Here is an 18,611-nt window from a genome sequence, read left to right as displayed (position 1 = left end):
TCTCCAGTATACTGTGTACATAACCTTATTTATCACAGGCTATTTATCATTTGCCTTGGAGCAGAGTGAAGTAACTGCTATTGAGTTGGCTTTCTGACAGGAAGCTTTGATGAGAATTTGTGGTTTATTGGCAGCAACTCTGTTAAATGCGGGATATTCACACGTGTACCAACTTCAGTGGACAGCAAGTTAGGTTGGGGTTTTTGTTTTTGTTTTTTCTTTTTTTCTAATTATCAATTAGTTGTGAGCAATATGTGTTTTAAATATGAAGGTATGAACAACTTTCATAAGGAATAAAATTGATATTTGCACAGATCTTAATCATGTTTGATCTTAATTTCACAGTGTCACATATCTATGAGGTTGTAGGAAAAAGCTATTCTGGAAAGTCTTTTGAGGCATCTGGTTAGATAGCAGATAATAAAGTAAATGTGAGCATCAGGGTTGCTGGTATTGTGAAAACTTGCAGATGTGCATTTTGCTAGATATTAAGAAAAATACAGTGATTGTCATGAGAAGTGCTGTAAGCTATCTTGTTCCATGTACTTAGTAAAGGATGAGTATCAGTGAGAATAACATAGAGGAGTTTTCAAATAAGCAGGAGTTAGTCAAGATAGTCCAGGATAAGCCTTTTCTTACCTTCATTTTCCTGACTCTGTGAAGGCTGTGTATGACAGAAAATTTCTGAAATGGCTGTATGATTGGCAAGAAGGAAAAATGGTGACGTAGAATAGAATTCAAGCTGAATTGTTAATTGAACAGAGAAAACACGCAGTAACTGCCATTTCTATAATTCATCTTCTATATTGCTAGAAACTTGTTATGAATTCTCATACCTATTTTCATTATTTAACTGAAATAAATGTAATATTTTATTTTTACAATATATTTAAACATACATATCTATTATATATACACATATATTTGTATGGGCACATTTTAAGTGAGAAATTTACTTATTTAACAATACTGTAGCCATTATGGGCAGACATTCATAGTCCTTCTACCTCAGCAGAGAGTCACTTGATTGTCTCTTTTAGGGAAAATAGTGGACTTCTTTTGGGGGACTAATGGTCTTTTCCTGAGCTTGCTACTCTTAGGCTGGTGGTATGCTGCAGCTAAATCATTTGTAATAGAAGTAGTCCTGATCATTCAGATTCACGTGAGATAAAGTTTTCATTTCTCGGTAGCTCCACTAAAACTGACGGTTAGGAGTGGAGGGGGATAGCTCATAAATGAGGTACACAGGATAAAGAAAGATGTAGGAGTCTGGACCTTTGTTTTGTGACAGATTGATCTGTTTGATGAGACTGTTACCTCTGTGGAAGACTGAAAATTATGTCAAAGCATCTTTATGCACATTCTACTGTGTGTGATGCTTAGTTACTTTAATTTATATTATATTAGAAAAAAAAGTTGTGTTTTATCTTACACCCAGATATGATCCTTTGTATCTTATTTACGCAGTTTGGAAACACTTGGAACTTATAGAGAATTCTGGTGGAAAAAAACCCACAAACCACCCTGCTTTTGTGTTTTATTCTCAAAATAGATGCATGCGTTAGCCTGATTTTAAAAAACAAATCTGACATTTTACACTCAGCTGCATAATGTTAGCAACTAAAACGTATATTCAGGCATTCAGAAATCTGTCTTTGCTTTTAAAAACAACTGAAAAGCTTCTGTGTTCAGAAGGTTAGACTAAGTAAGCATCCCAGATGTGCTTTGATTTAACAGATTTAAAAAAAATGATATAATACTTTCTTTTATGGCTACATATAACCAATTCTCAAACAGATTTAACTTATATCTAGTTAATTACAATTCCTGACTTAGATATGAGTGTCCAGTCTTCCCAGCATACTACAGATCCAACATTTGAGAAATTCCATTCTCAAAAATCATTTAAATGAAGAAAAGGATTTTTTTCAGATATCTAAAACTACACAAATAACTTAACTACATGGTGTCAGGAAAGAACCCTGTGCATTAGCATGACATAAATAGAGACATTAATGTTAGCACTTTAAGAGCAAGATCTGCCCTTAGACAACAGATTACCTCCTCCCCACTATTAGCTTGCTGATTTTAATATCTGCCATGTTTTAGTTTTAATAAAGGATATAACACATATATGCATCTATTTGACATGTTCCTTCTGATAAAGGCACAGGTGTTCCTAATATTAGTAATGTTAATTAGTCCCAGCTATTCCAGTCCTTAGTACCAGCAGTTCAATTGCTGCAGGCTCTAATATGGTCACATAAACGTGAGAAGGGGCTCACCACACCTGTTATACTGTAGCCTGTCTTACAAGAAGCAAAATTATTTGGTGGCTGGTAGCTGCAAGAGCTCATAAGGGAATAAATTAGGTGCCTGTAAACTGGTATCATGCATAGGAACTCTGTATTTACAGTGGCTTGGAAAACAGGTTGCATATTGCTGTGAATTGTAGCACATGTTTATATCAAAGGATGTATAAAAGGTGTATGTTCATATCAAGAGGTATATATACCGGCTGAAGCAACATGACTGTTCCTTAATATTTTCAGAATATCACTGAGATTTTTACTTTTTAGATGTGAAGCCATGAAAGATGAAAAGACCTTGGTTTAACATCCTATCTGAAGGACAGCATCTCTAACAATGCAGAACATATCCCATTGTACTGCACTGCAGTGTGAGCAAAAGTGCTGATGTAAAGAATTCAGACCCATTATGCTTTTGTTCAGAGATTATAGTGTTATAGCTGAAAATCTACTGAAATAAAAGGAAGGAAAATGGATACATCAAACAATATTTAATGTAAGTATGATACAGGCACTTTTAATGTTAATTTCAAGCTCTAATCTAGAGAGGTCCAGACCTCTGGGGTTTTTTGTTTTCTTTTGGTTTTTTTCAATGTACACAGATAATGGGAAATGACAAATTTGTTGCAATAAAGTAGGCAGGCAAACAGTATTGCACTGAATTATTTGAGAGACATAAAAAGGGGAGCCACATTTGACACAGCCCAGGCCTGAAAATTCCACTTGGCAAGAAGACTGTCATTCCAAGGGCCCTGTGATGTCTGGTGCTGCAGCAACTGAACACATTTCAACATATCTATGGAGTAGAGCTGTTCTAGTCTTCCACTAATTGATGGGAAATTGAGACACACAGATTTTAAATGAGCTTGTAGTCACCTTAAAACTACATCTCCAAAGTTTAGGCCAACGAGTTTACAATGGCAAAAGCCCCATATAGAGCTTTAAAAGTAATCAATTCTGCTTACTAATTGCTGCATTTGAACTGCTGTCATCTTATTTCTTCCTACAGGAAATAGTTTAGACCAGCATATCATGAAGGGTCAGCAGGTGGAGGTTTATGGGAGCTCAGAGGAGGTGACAAACTTCTAACCATGGATTGACAGTGGCTCAGTTCCCGTGGGACAGAAATATGGTAATGATTTATACTTTTCTGTGTTTACAGCAAGTGCTAGCTACCTTTGCTTGCTGACAGCAATTCTATAAACCCCCAATTTCTTTTAGCACCAGGAGTGAGCAGTTACTCACAGGGGGTGAACAGATGGTTCTGGTTTTCCCATTGTGCTGCCTCAGACTTGTGGTGTCTTAATAAGAAACCAAACTTGCCCCCCAAAAAAAGATGAGAAAGGAAGTGAGGAGTCCTGTTTGGAAGATATAAGGATTTTGTAGCTGAAGAAAAATGAATATGTCAAGTGATTTTTAGCTGAGGTTAGCTACTGCTGGATGAAACAGTCTCTCCTACTTTTACCTGCTATACTTTGCATGCTCCTGTCACTTCCCTAGCATCAGGTCTGGCATCTAACCTCATGTGATCTGACCCGGGGTCAAAAGTAGCAGAAAAATAATATTGACCTTGAACAATCCATTTTTCTGATTATTTAGCTCCTTAAACTTTCTTCTTTTGGGTTTAGAGGGACAGTGGGTAAGGCATAAGACAGCACAACTAGGAGCAGAGAGACCAAACGAAGAAAAAGAGAGCCACTCCTGGCTGTAGCTTGAGATCTGCTTATCTGTAATGCTAAAATGTTCTGTAAATCTTAAATTTGTGAATGATTTGAATTCTTCAGACGCATTGGTTTGGATCTTCTTAAGGCTGGTTTTTGTTCCTCATTTTTCTGAATGTGCAGTGTCTCTTAATTCTTTCAAGTGTGACATTAATAAATTCTGCATGAACTTTAAAGGAACTATGGTATTTCTGATGACTTATGAGGAATTTCCCAAATTTTATAAACATGATTTATTTAAGTTTCCTCCTTACCTTCATATCTATATACATAATATATACATGTTAATTTTTATGTGATTGCTTATATTATTTTTTAAGCGTTTATCTTTTCTTCAGTCAGTAACAAAGAATAATGCAGTATCACTAATGGATAAAATGGTCTATGTAAAGATAAAATCAACAAAGCTCTGCAGGAGAAAAAATAATATATAAATTCAATATTTACTTTTAATTCCATATGTTACGTTTGGATGTTGAACACAGCTGTACAATGATAATCATCCCAAAATGTTATTGTTAAAAATTAGTTACATTGCTTGTTTGGATCCTAAAAGGAAACTATTGCTTTTCATTTGGATCAGAGTGTATTTTTGTTTGTTTCTTGAGATTATACAACTATTTGGGAGTGTTGTAAACTCACAGATTTTCCTCTGAGGATGGTTTCAGTCTGTTTCTTGAAGAGCCGAAACATCTACATTGTATATGATTTTGTTTCTCTAACTAAACATAAGAGAAACCTCAGGAAAAAAATAGTAGTTGTACACAGACATTTAACTTTTACAGAAATTATATACATTAATCATGAAATAGAGTACATGCAGGGAGATCCTAACACATAACATCCAGCTTGAAGTCAATGGAGCTGTACAAATTCAAAATAACCTGTTTGTAGTATCAGAGCTCTAGCAAGTAAGTTCCTTGCAGAGTAGACCTCCTTTTAGCTGGGAAAATGCTATCCATATTATACACATAACTATAAAAATGATAGAATAATTTAAGAAAAAAAAATCATGATCTAAATAACATTCCTTTGGCGTTCCAGTGGTTTTCTTTTTTTAACTGAAAATGCAAAGTTTTAAAACACCCCCTCATACTCTTCTGAAAAAGTTCCACCTCATGCCAAATACAAAATATGTATAAAGCATTCTATATACTTTGCTAATAAAAATGTAGTGCAAGCTTATTGGAAATAAAAATGCTATACATGTATCTAACAGAATGCATGTCCAAAACAGACAAAACCCCAAAATACCCCAAATTTCTTGGAAAACTAAATTTATATTTTTAACTGATTAACAAAAAGAGGTTTTTACCTTTTTCACCTTGATGGTTTATTTTAAGAAAGTATTATGAGGCATTGAACTCTTAGTTTATATTTTCATCTTTATTTGGTTGAAAGGGATTTTTTTTCATTATAAATGGTTGTATAAAAATAATAAAGAAGATCAATTAAAAAAGGATAAAAATATTGCATTTAAAAAAGAGAAACCTATGCAGATTCTGACAGTTACAGAGGTTTTGAAATTCTTCAGTTATAGTGGCAAATGCAAGCAGAAATATAGGAAGTATTCTAGCTACAGGATTTCTGCGATCGTGCTTAGTTTGACTAAAAGGAATTCTAATACTATATTTTAACTGCAGAATGTAAAATATGAACTTGCAGATAAAATATTTATTTGAAATATATCTTTCTCTTAAAGCTAACTCAATAATTCATTTTAAAATAGAGTATATGTTAACAATTAGCATTCTGAAATTTTGCAGGTTAGCAAAGTAGTTTTCGTAAGCTTGTGGCAAAGTCAAGACAGTCATTCATAGCTTTTTTTTTTTAATATGCATCTAAAACCAGGGAAAATACGCAGAGGAGAAAATATAATTATTTCCTGGTGAAATATGAAAGACGAGAGCTGCCTCCATTTAGTCATTTACATAAATCTGTAGATTAATGCTTACTGACATAAGCAAATTCAAAAATAGAAAATGTGATGGTTACTGTATTTGGTTCAGTTTCTTTTTTTTTTTTTTTTTACCGTAAGGCTTACTTGTTCTTCTAAGAGCTTCCTATACAAAATAACAACCTGTTCTTGAGAAATAAGTGTTTATGATTTTGTGATACTGAAAATATGATGTAACTAAAACTAAATATCAGAATACAGTCTTACTTAAATCCAGTAGTAGTTGTAATGCTTATAGATTCCCAAGAGATACTACAGAAATAGTGAACAACGATAATGGAACTTCTAATACAATCATTGTGTAATTGATGTTGCAGTATATACTACTGCACTCACAGACAATAGCACAGTAATAAACATGGTAGGATTAATGCATATTACCCTGTGTGTTTTACTGCAATTTCATCTCTCTTTTTCTATCTTTCTCTTTGTATGTATGTATTTTATATATACCTTTTATTTAGAGTAGCTGTTAAATACAAGGCAAGCTTAGGCATGCTGTAATCCTGTGTGCCTGAGTTGAAAATGGCCATAACTATATTTCATATATAATGTCCTTCTATCAAATTCACTGTTCAGCTAAAGAAAAACTCTTTTATTCTGACTGTATTTGCAATAAAAGTAATTTAATGGAAAAATTATAAATTTTAAATTTAGCCATTTAAAATATGGCCCTCTATACTTATACATTATACAAATATTATGTAGAAATTCTAAACCAGGAGGTGCCTTTGGTTAGATCCATAAAATCTAGAAAGCAGCAGTTAAGTATGAAGAAATGAGTGCTAGAATTAATTTAGAAATGCTAAATTAAATTAGGCATTATCCCTTCTCTTAATAGGATTAATTCAAAGATTAAAAATATGTGAAATATTCATCAGCTGCATGATAAAGATGTTTAATGAGAAAAAATGGTAAGCCTTACTCATTAAAATTAGCAAGGCAGGTACAGGAGGATGTAATAATATTGACCCAGGAGTCAAAAGGGATTGAACTCCACAGGACACCTCATTGCTAACTTCCCTTTTTAAAAATTTCTTAATAACTTTATTTATATCCTGAGAAAAGTGGTTTTCACAGTGAGGTGTAGGTTTAGTTTTGATTTCATTTTATTTTAGTTTTTTAGCAATCATCTCTCACTTGGAAAAATACTTGGATCATAGCTTCTACTCAGGTAAGCCTTGAAGATGAAATGAGTAGATTTTAAGTATGATCAGGGTTGTACTTTTCCTTCTACATGAAGATGAAATGAAAAGATTATTCTCAAGATGCATGATATGTATTTAGCTTCTCTGGAGTTTCCTTTTACAGTATTTCTAAAATATAGCCAAATCAGAACAGGTCATGCTTCAAATCCACCTGCTCTTCATTGAGACCAAGAGTGTACCTTACAGCTTTGGCATTCCATCAGTTTAAATTGTTGAGCATCTTTTGTTCCTTTACTTTCTATATTATGTTTTGATTAACCTTTATGGGTCTGTCTAGCATCTTTTTCTCTTTTTTTTGAACTAATTTTTATTGAATCAATTTACCTAGTCATACATAAATCTCAGGATTCTTCCAATCAACTCTAGCACTCTAAATATATAGCTACAGCAGTTATTTTCCTCCAGTTCTTCAGTATAGTAGCTGATTTTAATGAGAAATTCCTTGTTATTGAGTTTTAGAATCTCTTAAACTAAGTTTCTCATTTAGTTTTTTAAGTTAATATCACTGTGAGCATTTAACATGATCATTTCCATAAAAGCTATCTGAAATGACACTGCAGTTGGCTCACTTCAGTGGTTTTGATTGCTTCCAATACTAACTTTGCTACACAATATTTTAGGTATACCCATAATGCTGTTGGAGATATGACTGGATCCCATTTAGGCATAGCAAGGCTAATTTAAGTATAGCTTGATGGCTGCAGTGTAGATATTACAACATAGAATTAGCACAAACTAGTGCACAAATAAGCATTCATACTTCCCCCTGGACCTGGATAGGTTGTGCTGAAAATCCATGTTACGTTTTCACTGTTCTTACTATCAAACTAGATAAACATGAGTGAGGTTTGCCTGTTGGTACTGAAAATCACACATTCTGTCAGGGGTGTTGACTTATCATTTTCCCTTGTTTGCTCTAGATCTAGTTATTCCAAGAGACAGTCAGTAACACAGTGAGAAATATGTAGTATGATATGTCATTTGAATAACAGATACACATGCAGCTGGAAACATTGCTAGTGATGATTCATCTTCAGTTTCTCAATCTTAGTGACATTTTCCTGAGCTTTCATAAATATCTGCTGTCATTTGTTGAACTTGGCAAACATAATAAATGTAATAGTTAAGAAAAAAAATTACATTTTAAGACACAAAATTGGGAGGAAGTGAAGGATGGGAAGAAACTGAGATTTTCCCACCAATTTTTTACCTACTCATCGTGAGTATATCTATTTCTTAAAATGTATATAGTGTAATTGTATAGTTCTTTCCAGTCAGAGAAGTTATTTGGTTAGATATGTAAGAATCTGTGCATATATAGTTATAACAAATAACCGTCATCATCTTAAGTATTTATGCAGGTAATGCAGGACTACACTGAATTTTTCATTTGATATAGACTTAGTAAAGGTGATCACACTATTCCAGGGATTCTTGCTTTTATTTTATTATTCTTCCTTTCTTCCATTTGTTATAGAAGAACATATAGAATTAGGGGACACTTCATTTTTTATTCTGAAGTCTTCTGTTTTTCTGGAATGCACTTTTGTGATCTCAGTCTTTTTTATTTCTTTCTTTCTTTTCATTTTCAGTATATTTTCTGCCCTTTTATTTCAGATGCACTTTCTTTCACAGCAGCAATAGTGCTAATACTCATTGCTCACTCAATAATTCCTCAGTTTATTCTTCCTTCATGACTTATTTTACACAATGCTCCAACCTCAAATTCCATTTTAAATTCTACAGTTCAGAACCAGCAAAAAGGTTTGGCCTTACTTACTTACCAAATTTAACTTTTAGATTTCTGTTTGACACCTATCTAACCTGCAAACAGCAATATATACCAAAACCACTGAAGAGATTAGGTGTTGAGGTGTAATGAACCTACTTGCATAACTGACAATTCTGTAAATTTGTGATGTTCTGCAACAAATACTATGTTTAGGAAAAAATTCTTTGGACTGCATATCCAGACAAAAGAAAAGCTAGTAGTTGTTCATTAAATCATACCTATTGAATGAAGAATAACTACAACTGCTTAAATGCCATTTTTATAATGCATTGGAGATTTTTAAATGGATATCCTGGCAGGAGCTACTTACACAGCTCATTCCCACACTGTGTCAGTTTTGAGTTTAATTTTTGTCACTCTTTTTTCTTCTTTTCCCTGCATTTTATTGTACGTCCTGCCTAGTGCATATTTGCTGGCTTACTTTCATATAGCTTTCTTTTGTCTAGATATTTCAAGAACTACACTATCTTCATTCTGTATTTTATGTGTTCTCTTGTGTGCTTTATGGGAAGGTTTACAAGAGTACCACTTGCTCATCTGTAAGTTGTATTCCACTTATGGCAAGAATCTCACCTTTTCACTCCCAAGTAATTTTCTCCAGTTATAGCATCTGCTTCCTTATCTGGAGGAGAACAAATGGAGTCCAAGAAGGAATATATCTGTGTATTCCTTATTTACCTATATGTACATCTTGACTGTTGAATTAGCATTCTTATAACTGACTTTAGAATATAGAATTTCTGCTTCTTGAATGGACTGATCTGTATTTGGGTTCTTATTCTCTGCTATTTTAAGAAAATATAAAACTACTTTTAGTAATTTGAATTCAAATGCTAAAAATTGCCGTTCCAGTGTAGTTTTTATATCCCCAAATGCAAATGTCAACAGAGCAAAGAGTAACTTGGATACCTTTTTTTGCCTTCATATTGGAAGCTAAGGGGCTTTTTTTTACTGTTTAAATACTTTTCCTCTAATTCTTTCTTCACCGTAAACCTCACCTTTACTTCTGTCTTTTATGGACACTTTCTCAGCTTGGTACTATCATCATCCTCATCAAATATAGACATTTCAATGACAAAATTTCACAGGCAATACCAAAGCACTGGATCTTATTCTGTTCTCTGTTATTCATGCTTCTCCATCAACTCTAATGAAGTTGGACTAAGTGATAAGGTTAAACGTGGACATCATGCTTTTTATCCTATCTATTCCTATAGAGTTCCTTCCTTACAAATATATTTCAAATTAAATATGACAGGTGCACTGCCAACATTTTTCCTTTGTAGATTATCAGCAAAGTAAATTCTGAATGGAAAGGAATTCTCTATTTTCTAAGTATCTTCGAAAGAACCATTCTTGGACTCTTCGCATTATACATAGTAGTGTAGTTATTCCCTTCTCATGATTATAAAAGAGAATTATAAAATAGAGTCCTGTTCCATTATACTTCTGCTACTGCTCTCAGAGATGATTATTAGCTTCTGGAAATTATTTTGCAAAGATACATATTAGTCACAAATGTTGATTGGTATTTTATTGTCTCTCTTAGCAATGCCACCATCCAGGGCTGATTTTGCAAACCATTAGAGTAATTCAGGATAAGTAAATAACTCTTGAGAATTTATCTGTCAGTTGTTTCCCATAGCCTATGTATTTTATGCTTACTCATCAGAGTGACTGTCTCCACTGTAAAAGAGTGGAGCACTTAGGTAATCATGATAACTTCTGATGAATGTGCGCTGGTGAATATTATCTATCACTTTATATTATTTGAACAAAACTCAGAGAATTATTTTCCTTTGATGCTATATTTCTCACCTGTCTTCTACTGTCACTCCACATTTTTACTTTTCAGTGCAGCAGTTGTGAACAGCTGTAAGTTTTTATCCATGAAGAAAAATATTTTTTAAACAAAAACATTTATTTCTTTGGGGAAGGTGTTCATATGTTTGGTATCTTAAAAAAAACCAAACAGACAAGTCCATATTAAAAAAACCACCAACAACTACTAATATTGATACCAAAGAGAAAAAATAATTAAGAAAACAAACAAACAAACAAACAAACAAAACAAAACAATTTTTTACGTATTTGTAGGAACATATTTGGCGTCATTTTGATACATTAATTGATTTATATACTTACGTGCTTAAAGCCGTTTGTGTATAAGGGCACAGAAAGGTTTGGTAAATTAGACTTTACAAATACAAAGAGGACACAATTTATGCAAATTATATTCTCAGCTGTAGTAAAACTATGTAGTAACTGATAAGACAACCATATATGCTACATTCTTTGATGGTTCCTGTGGGCTTAAAAGAGTAGAGAGTAGCTTATAGTGTGGAAAAAGGATTAAAAAGTGGATGAAGATGAAACAAACAAATAAAAGCAGGAACCAATCATTTATGATACATTACTGGCAACAAAAACTGTGCCATGGTTATTCACAGAAACTAGTATTAAGTGCCTCAAATAATAAATTACTTATAAGTTCCAAATCAACTCAAAAGCATTTGTATTTTACATAAGGATAAGTTTTTACCTACCAACTCCAGACATCTCCGGAATACTGGCGGTGTACATGTCCTTGGTGAATTTTGGTTCATTGTCATTGATATCGTGGATTTTAATGATAAATTCAGACTCCGGCTCCACTTGTCTTCCAGTTTTTCTGTCTATAGCCTTGGCACGTAGCACATACAGGGACTTTTCTTCTCTGTCCAATTTCTTTGCAGCATGAATATCTCCTGTATTTTCATCTATAATGAACAGACTGCCAGCCCCATCTCCTGTTAATATGTATTTTAAATTTCCATCTCCTTTATCTTGGTCAGTATGTAGCTTCAGGGAGGTAGAAAAGAAGAATTCTATAAATATATGTATTGTTATTACAGACCAAATCATTCAGTATATATGAATAAGTCTGTACAATCTTGACTGTAATTGGGATCAGCAGTGGTTATCTTCTGTTTCACTGTTGGAAAAATTGCAAATTTGAGACTCAGTCATACACAAAAAATTGCTCTAAACAAACTCATAAGGACACAGGAGGATGTAGAAGATATTGGAGTAGTATTTAAAATGAGCAATTTAAAACAAAAAATTATATTTCTTTGAATATTCTGTCCAGAAACTACCAGAAGTCTCCTTTTTTGAAGATGACGGGGTGTAAAACTCCCAAATTTCTAATTGCAAAATAACACTTGTCTTCCCATTTATTGATCGCTGATAAAGCAACCAGTTACCTTGTAACGACATAGAAGTGGGTTTTAAGGATTACAGCTTCTGAACTTCCCAAAATCAGCTATAAATGTTCTGATTTAAGCAACTTGTGTTTCTAGTTGTGGTTGTTGGGTTATTTTTTTTTTTCTTTAGGAACATCTTACCTCAGTTAATTACTTCCTTCCTTCTAGTTCTCTCCATGCAGGAGAAATAATTTTCAAGAACACTAGGAGGTAAATTTTCAAAGCATCAAGTGGGGTTTAACAGTCCTTTTCATAAGTGTTCATAAGCGTTCAAAACTGTATTCCTGTGAACTTGCAGGTACTGATTAGTTTGCCATATAGCACCATTATGAAAAAGTGTCTAAAACCAAAGCCAAAGCAAGGCATTGAAGCTGACCCAGGCACTGGAAATTCTCACATAATACTCTTTTTGGGAAGTCTATTCCTCTAATTTCATTTACAGGGACCCACAGTTCCTTTTTATGAGCATCTGCAGTATATTTTCCTCAGATATATGCTTATAGTCATATCTGGCCACAGATCAGTGACCTGAGTGTTTTTCAAATGTGAATAGAAAGAATCTTATCCCTGCATTTTTTTGATTTCTGAGTACAAAAATATAGTATATCATCCACCTGAGAAAATATTGTTCAGTATCAGTAAAGGTCTTACTCTAGATAGTCACTAGAGCCAGATAAGTTGTTTTATGCCATTTCTTTCTCTGTTTGCTTGTTTCTGTACTCCTGCCAGTGTTTACCTCCATGTTTTGTAGCTGAGCCATTGCATCTTTTTATTAGTCCACCTGTATGAAGGGTGATTGTGGTGGATTTTGTTAAATTTTTTCACTTTGATTTTTTCCTCTAGTTTAACACTGTAGCCTAACACTAGTCACCAAATGTGATCTGATTATTGTTATGGGCTTCTAGAGGTAAGACTGGATGAGATGAGAATCCAAACAGTTTTAGCACTTAACATATTCACTGTATATCTGTAATAAATATCTGTGAAAATTCTTAAGGATCGCATACAATGAGTTGAAAGAATTATATACAACATGCATATAGCACTCAAAAAAACCCCCTGTCAACTTGCCAACTCTACAGGTAATATAGAGAAAATAAACTTAAATATTGTATGGGTATCTTGACACAGAATGTGGAGCACTATGTAATCAGTATACAAATTTAATTAAAAATATTTTATTCTTATTTTCATATTTTATTCTTATCTTCAGGGAAAAAAGAGTAGACTTATTTGTATGCCAAGTACAAAATATAGCATATTTCTTTCGTTCAGATGATTTTGTCTTGTGCCACACAGGGCAATTTCTTATACCTAAGAAACAGTGCACATTCATTCCTGTTGAGATATTCCTCACCTTGTGGCATAAATACAGCTTTCTCCTTTTTTCTTGAGGTAGAAGCTTTTTAAAAATATGCCAGATAAGAATCAGATCTCAGGACTGATGACTAGCACCTGAATCTAATTTTCTCATGAAGACAGGCCAGCTTCTTTTTGAGTCTTTAAAATGTTCAAGTGCCTGTTACGATGCCCTGTGTTGTTATGTGCCTCTTTAACATCCTCAGCCAGCTGGCTGGGGGAGCAGCCAGAGCAAGAGCCGTGTCTGGGAGCTTGGTAAGGGATCATTCCCATGGGTCAGGAGAAGGGAAATCACTTAACACAAGGCATTAGGGAGGCTGGAGACTCCATAAAGCTAACATCCCTTCTCAACACTGAATATAAGGAAGTACTTCTTGATTCTCACACAATAAGTCATCACTGACTAATTAGTAATTTGTTAAACTGTTTATAGTACTAACATTAGTCATGTAAGTGCTTACATTAGACATGTAAGTTCTCAAAAGTTGAGTAGCTGCACATTTTGTCCTGTATTTACAAAGTTACTTTTTTGTATTTTTGAAATAATTTCCATCAATCTCCCTGGAACTTTTGCGTTTTTTTCCTGCACAGGTATATACTCCAACACACATTGTTATTCTTAGAAATTTATTTACCTTGCTTATTGTTATGTGAATTAAACTGGACTCTGGCCCACAGGTATTATCTCCATAGAAGCCTGCCTGGCAGACTGCAAAGAAAGAGACTTAACTTACAGGAGCCCCGGTCTTTAATTGTCAGGACTGCTATACACGGGAAGAATGGAATATATCCAGAGACACTAGAAGTTTCCCACTTTAAAAACAAGCAGCCACTACTGAAACAAAATCTCACACAGTTCTGAACTGGAAAATAGAAGAAAGAAGAAGGCAGCGGGTAGAATGAGATTTTTATATTGTTTGTTTTGATTTGGAATAGAAAGAAAAAATTGTTTAAATAGAAATATATTGTAAATGTGGAATTTTATCAGAAATAGTACATAATATGCATTTTATGGTAATTATATCTGGAAAGTTGTTTTAATATAGTTTTATTTGAAACTGTGGTAATAATGTAGTTCATATTTGAAACCTGCTAAATGCTTTTCCCAGGCAGTTCTGCTACCTAAAGAATCTTTCAGAGACTATAAACTGACTTAAAGTTAGCACCTTACTTACTAAGATTGCAAATTTTGCTATTTGAAATTTTTTATTCCTACAAACTCTTTCTAGACTGGAAGAGCTGGTCATCTGCTGAAAAGAGGTCCTATATACTAAAAGAAGACAGATGCAGATGAGTAGCAGAGATCCAGGCTGTGATTGTAAGTAGTGTTAGCTTGCCAACCTCATTTTGATTGCTCATATGAGCAACTCTGCTGGTAATCCAGGGTCGATAACCTCTTGAAACAGGGTGGCGATGAGCAAGTAGTGGGAGCAGTGCTCTTTTCTGCACTAAGTGGTTCTGGAAAAAAATCCCATCTGTCCGCTGCCATTCCCTTACCCTGCTCCTCAACTATACCTAGATCCTTGGAGAATAGGTACATTTATTTTATCTCTCTGTTCAAGCTATCTACAAAGATGTCAGGTAGCTCAAACTGTGATGGGTATTTTAAGCTTCCTACTTATCTCATGTTTCTACCAAATGATAAACAGAATTTTCAAGCATGATAAATTTGGGAATAGAATGTAATTTCCTAGCAATGAAGAGTTCCACCTCCTATTGCCAATTTTCTATTAGCAAGATCATTTGAAGTACAGGTGCAAACTATCACTTATACTACATGTAAAAATTTCAACTTCCTATGTATGTTTTGTTTTGCACTTTGCGTTTGAGGAATCGTCATTAATCTGTGAAACAATTTTGCAACATCATAGTTTGTGGAAAAAAAAAGATACCATTTTCATATGTAAGAATAACTAAATAAAGCAAAACATTATCCAGCATCTTATAGAAATAAAATACTAGTTGTGTAAAATAGAACAATCCAACTGTTCTCTCACTATATTAGAATTATATAATTACAAAACATGCTTTTAATTTATGAGACAAAGTAACTCCACGTAAGATTGTAGATGTTTGTGCAAAATACGTATAGGGACATATACATTTGTAAAACAGTACTGCCATGTAATATTGACCAATCTATATTGTGTTTCTTTATGACTGGTAATTTTCTATAAACTGCTTAAATAATTTGAATTTGTAATATAAAATATAATTTCAGCTTTTCAAATTTTAATTGTTCTACAGAGAGCCTACACAAATTCGCCTACAGAAAATCACATGCAAAAATGTGGTGTGTTATAATATGTTTACCAAATATCATGCCCATTATTCACTAAAACCAAGGAATAAGAATGGACAAATTGTCTAAGTCCTATTTCCAGTTATAGTAAACAATTTTGCATACAAAATACTTCCTGGATTTTTTTTTTTTAATTAGTAAACTGTTTATGTGTGTGAAGGGGGATCAGATGTTCAAACTGGAAAAATAGTATTGATACATTTGATCTGAAGTAATCTTTGACTGCTGTGGTTTCCCTCTACATCCTACAGATTCAGTAGGTCTGGGGAGGTCCACCATTTACTATTGGCAGAAAGTAATTCCTATTGAAATATTTTGTTTCGTTTTACTCTGCATGATCCTTTTTCTCTATTTGGGGTAGGGTAGGTTAGCAAGCAACAACTCTGTGTGGGTGGAAAATGAACTTGTCAAATGTGCCCTTTCTCATATCATAAATTGTCCATTCTAGAATTTCTGTGACGAGCTGGCAGGTTGGAGGAGAACCATGAAATACTTTGATAAAGGAAAGCAAACAAACAAACAAAAAAAAACCAAAACCAGAAAATATATTGGATTACTCAGTATATAGTGACCACACCGATAACAAATGCCATCCCCATTCTATTCAATATCCAGCATCAATTCATCTGAAACATGTTGGAATGAAGACATAATTTAGAAGATGCACTGCTGAGTATCTCAATTTCTTAATATTCTTTTGCACACTTTTCTTTTTCTATAGTTTTTTGTGTGTCTGGCTAAACACATTCTTGACACAACTTTTCCTGAGAATCAGCAGAGACAAAGACATTGGTAATGGTTATGGGAGTGACAATTAGCTATTTCTGTAACAATGTATGTCTTATAAATATGGGCATATTTATAAATGCTTTCTCAATCCTTTTTCTTTATTTACATAGACAACCAATTTGAGATGCACACTTTTCCTATCCAGTTCTGTGAAACTGAATTTTTATGTGATGTGATAATTGAGATCTTGATGTTCTCAAAAGAAATCTTGACATAAATTTACATGGGTCCCTGTTACTATAATTTCCAATAAGTAAATGAATAGACAAACAACAGATTGTCCCAGAGTTCTATTTCCCTTAATTAAGTACCTTGCTCCTTTGGCTTACACTTCACCCTCATGTAGCACTCAATATTTATCAGCAAATGGTGGTTATAATACAACTGCCTGGTTTCACGAAGTACTTTATTTGACTATGCATTCTTAGTATGTCCAAGGCTGATCCATAACTTCTCTCAAAACTGCTATTATTATACACAGTAGATAAGATATCAACATTCTTTGGAGGGAAAAGATATTTCATAAATGATCAAGTTCAGGAACTGGTGTGGAATGGCAAAAGAAAACAGAGAGGAAAAAGAAAAAAATGTTGCCTTAGAAAAGGGTTTCTTAAAGGCCCATGTTTAAAAGTACTTGACTGCTTCTTATTAATTTGATTTTAATTTACTAAATTTCCTGTAAACTGTTCAGCTGATCTGGTTCTCAGCTCTTTGTAATAGAGAGTAACTCCTTTCAAGTTAGGCAGACATATAATCAATGGAAGAGGGGAGAATTAAGGGACACAATTAACAAATTATATAGTGATATGAATGAATTTTCCCCATTTAGAAATAAGAAATTGCCAGACTTCATTTAAATTTCATTTTATTTGCAATTTATTGCTGTACAACTATTGTTGAGGATGAAAAAGGGGGGAAAAAAAGCAAGATGAGCTATTTATGACTAATGAGATTTTTATGAATAAATACAGTGAAAAAAATTATTTGGTTGCCTAAATTAAGAAGAGAGGTATGTGGAGAGGGATGAGGGGAAACGAAGGACGAAGACACATCAAGGAGAGGGTAGATCCATGTTTACATTGCGGTAAGTACTGTACTAATGCTTACAACTTAAGTGGTTGTCCTGGTTTCAGTTGAGATAGAGTTAATTTTCTTCGTAGTGGCTGGTATGGGGCTATGTTTTGGATTTGTGCTGAAGACAGTGTTGATAATACAGAGATGTTTTAGTTGTTGCTGTACTAGTCAAGGACTTTTCAGCTTCCCGTGCTCTGCCAGGTGCAGAAGAAGCTGGGAGGGGACACAGCCAGGACAGTTGATCCAAACTGACCAAAGGGCTATTCCATACCACATGACGTCATGCTCAGTATATAAAGCTGGGGAAGAAGAAGGAAGGGGGGACATTTGGAGTGATGGCGTTTTGTCTTCCCAAGTAACTGTTAGGCGTGATGGAGCCCTGCTTTCCTGGAGATGGCTGAACACCTGCCTGCCCATGGGAAGTAGCGAATGAATTCCTTGCTTTGCTTCGCTTGCGTGCGCGGCTTTTGCTTTCCCTATTAAACTGTTTTTATCTCAACCCTCAAGTTTTCTTACTTTTGCTCTTCCGATTCTCTCCCCCATCCCACCGAGGGGGAGTGAGCGAGCGGCTGCCTGGTGCTTAGTTGCCGGCTGGGGCTAAACCACGACAGTGGTTTACAGGGTGCCTCTATCACGGTATAGAAAAAGGACTATTACTACAGATTTCTTACCTCCACTGCCTCCACGCACACAGTTGTCTCCAGCAGAGAAATCCTGATATCCCATGGTCTTCTGTCTCAGACACAATTTGCCTGTAAATGCCTTCTAGAAAGTATGAACAATGTTCTTTCCTTACTTTTCAAGTGAAGATATGTTGGGGGATTATTGTGGTCAAATGAACTCTTTTTACTGTCA

The 18,611-nt window shown here is 34.2% G+C and overlaps 1 protein-coding gene across 2 annotated transcripts in view; it reads right to left on the bottom strand.

Annotated features, from left to right (window-relative positions):
• The window catches only part of CDH9 (cadherin 9), a 71,923-nt gene that overhangs the window by 33,120 nt on the left and 20,192 nt on the right, over positions 1 to 18,611 (bottom strand). For both annotated transcript variants that reach the window (XM_075495637.1, XM_075495638.1), the window contains exon 2: positions 11,534 to 11,828. In XM_075495637.1, the coding sequence (XP_075351752.1) occupies positions 11,534 to 11,828 (295 nt within the window). The remainder of the gene's footprint in view (positions 1 to 11,533; positions 11,829 to 18,611) is intronic.

The sequence above is a fragment of the Mycteria americana genome, chromosome 2 (genome assembly GCF_035582795.1).
Source record: "Mycteria americana isolate JAX WOST 10 ecotype Jacksonville Zoo and Gardens chromosome 2, USCA_MyAme_1.0, whole genome shotgun sequence".
Lineage (NCBI taxonomy): Eukaryota > Metazoa > Chordata > Aves > Ciconiiformes > Ciconiidae > Mycteria > Mycteria americana.
Note: the sequence above shows the minus strand (reverse complement) of the source record. Positions and strands in the feature narration are given on the sequence as shown.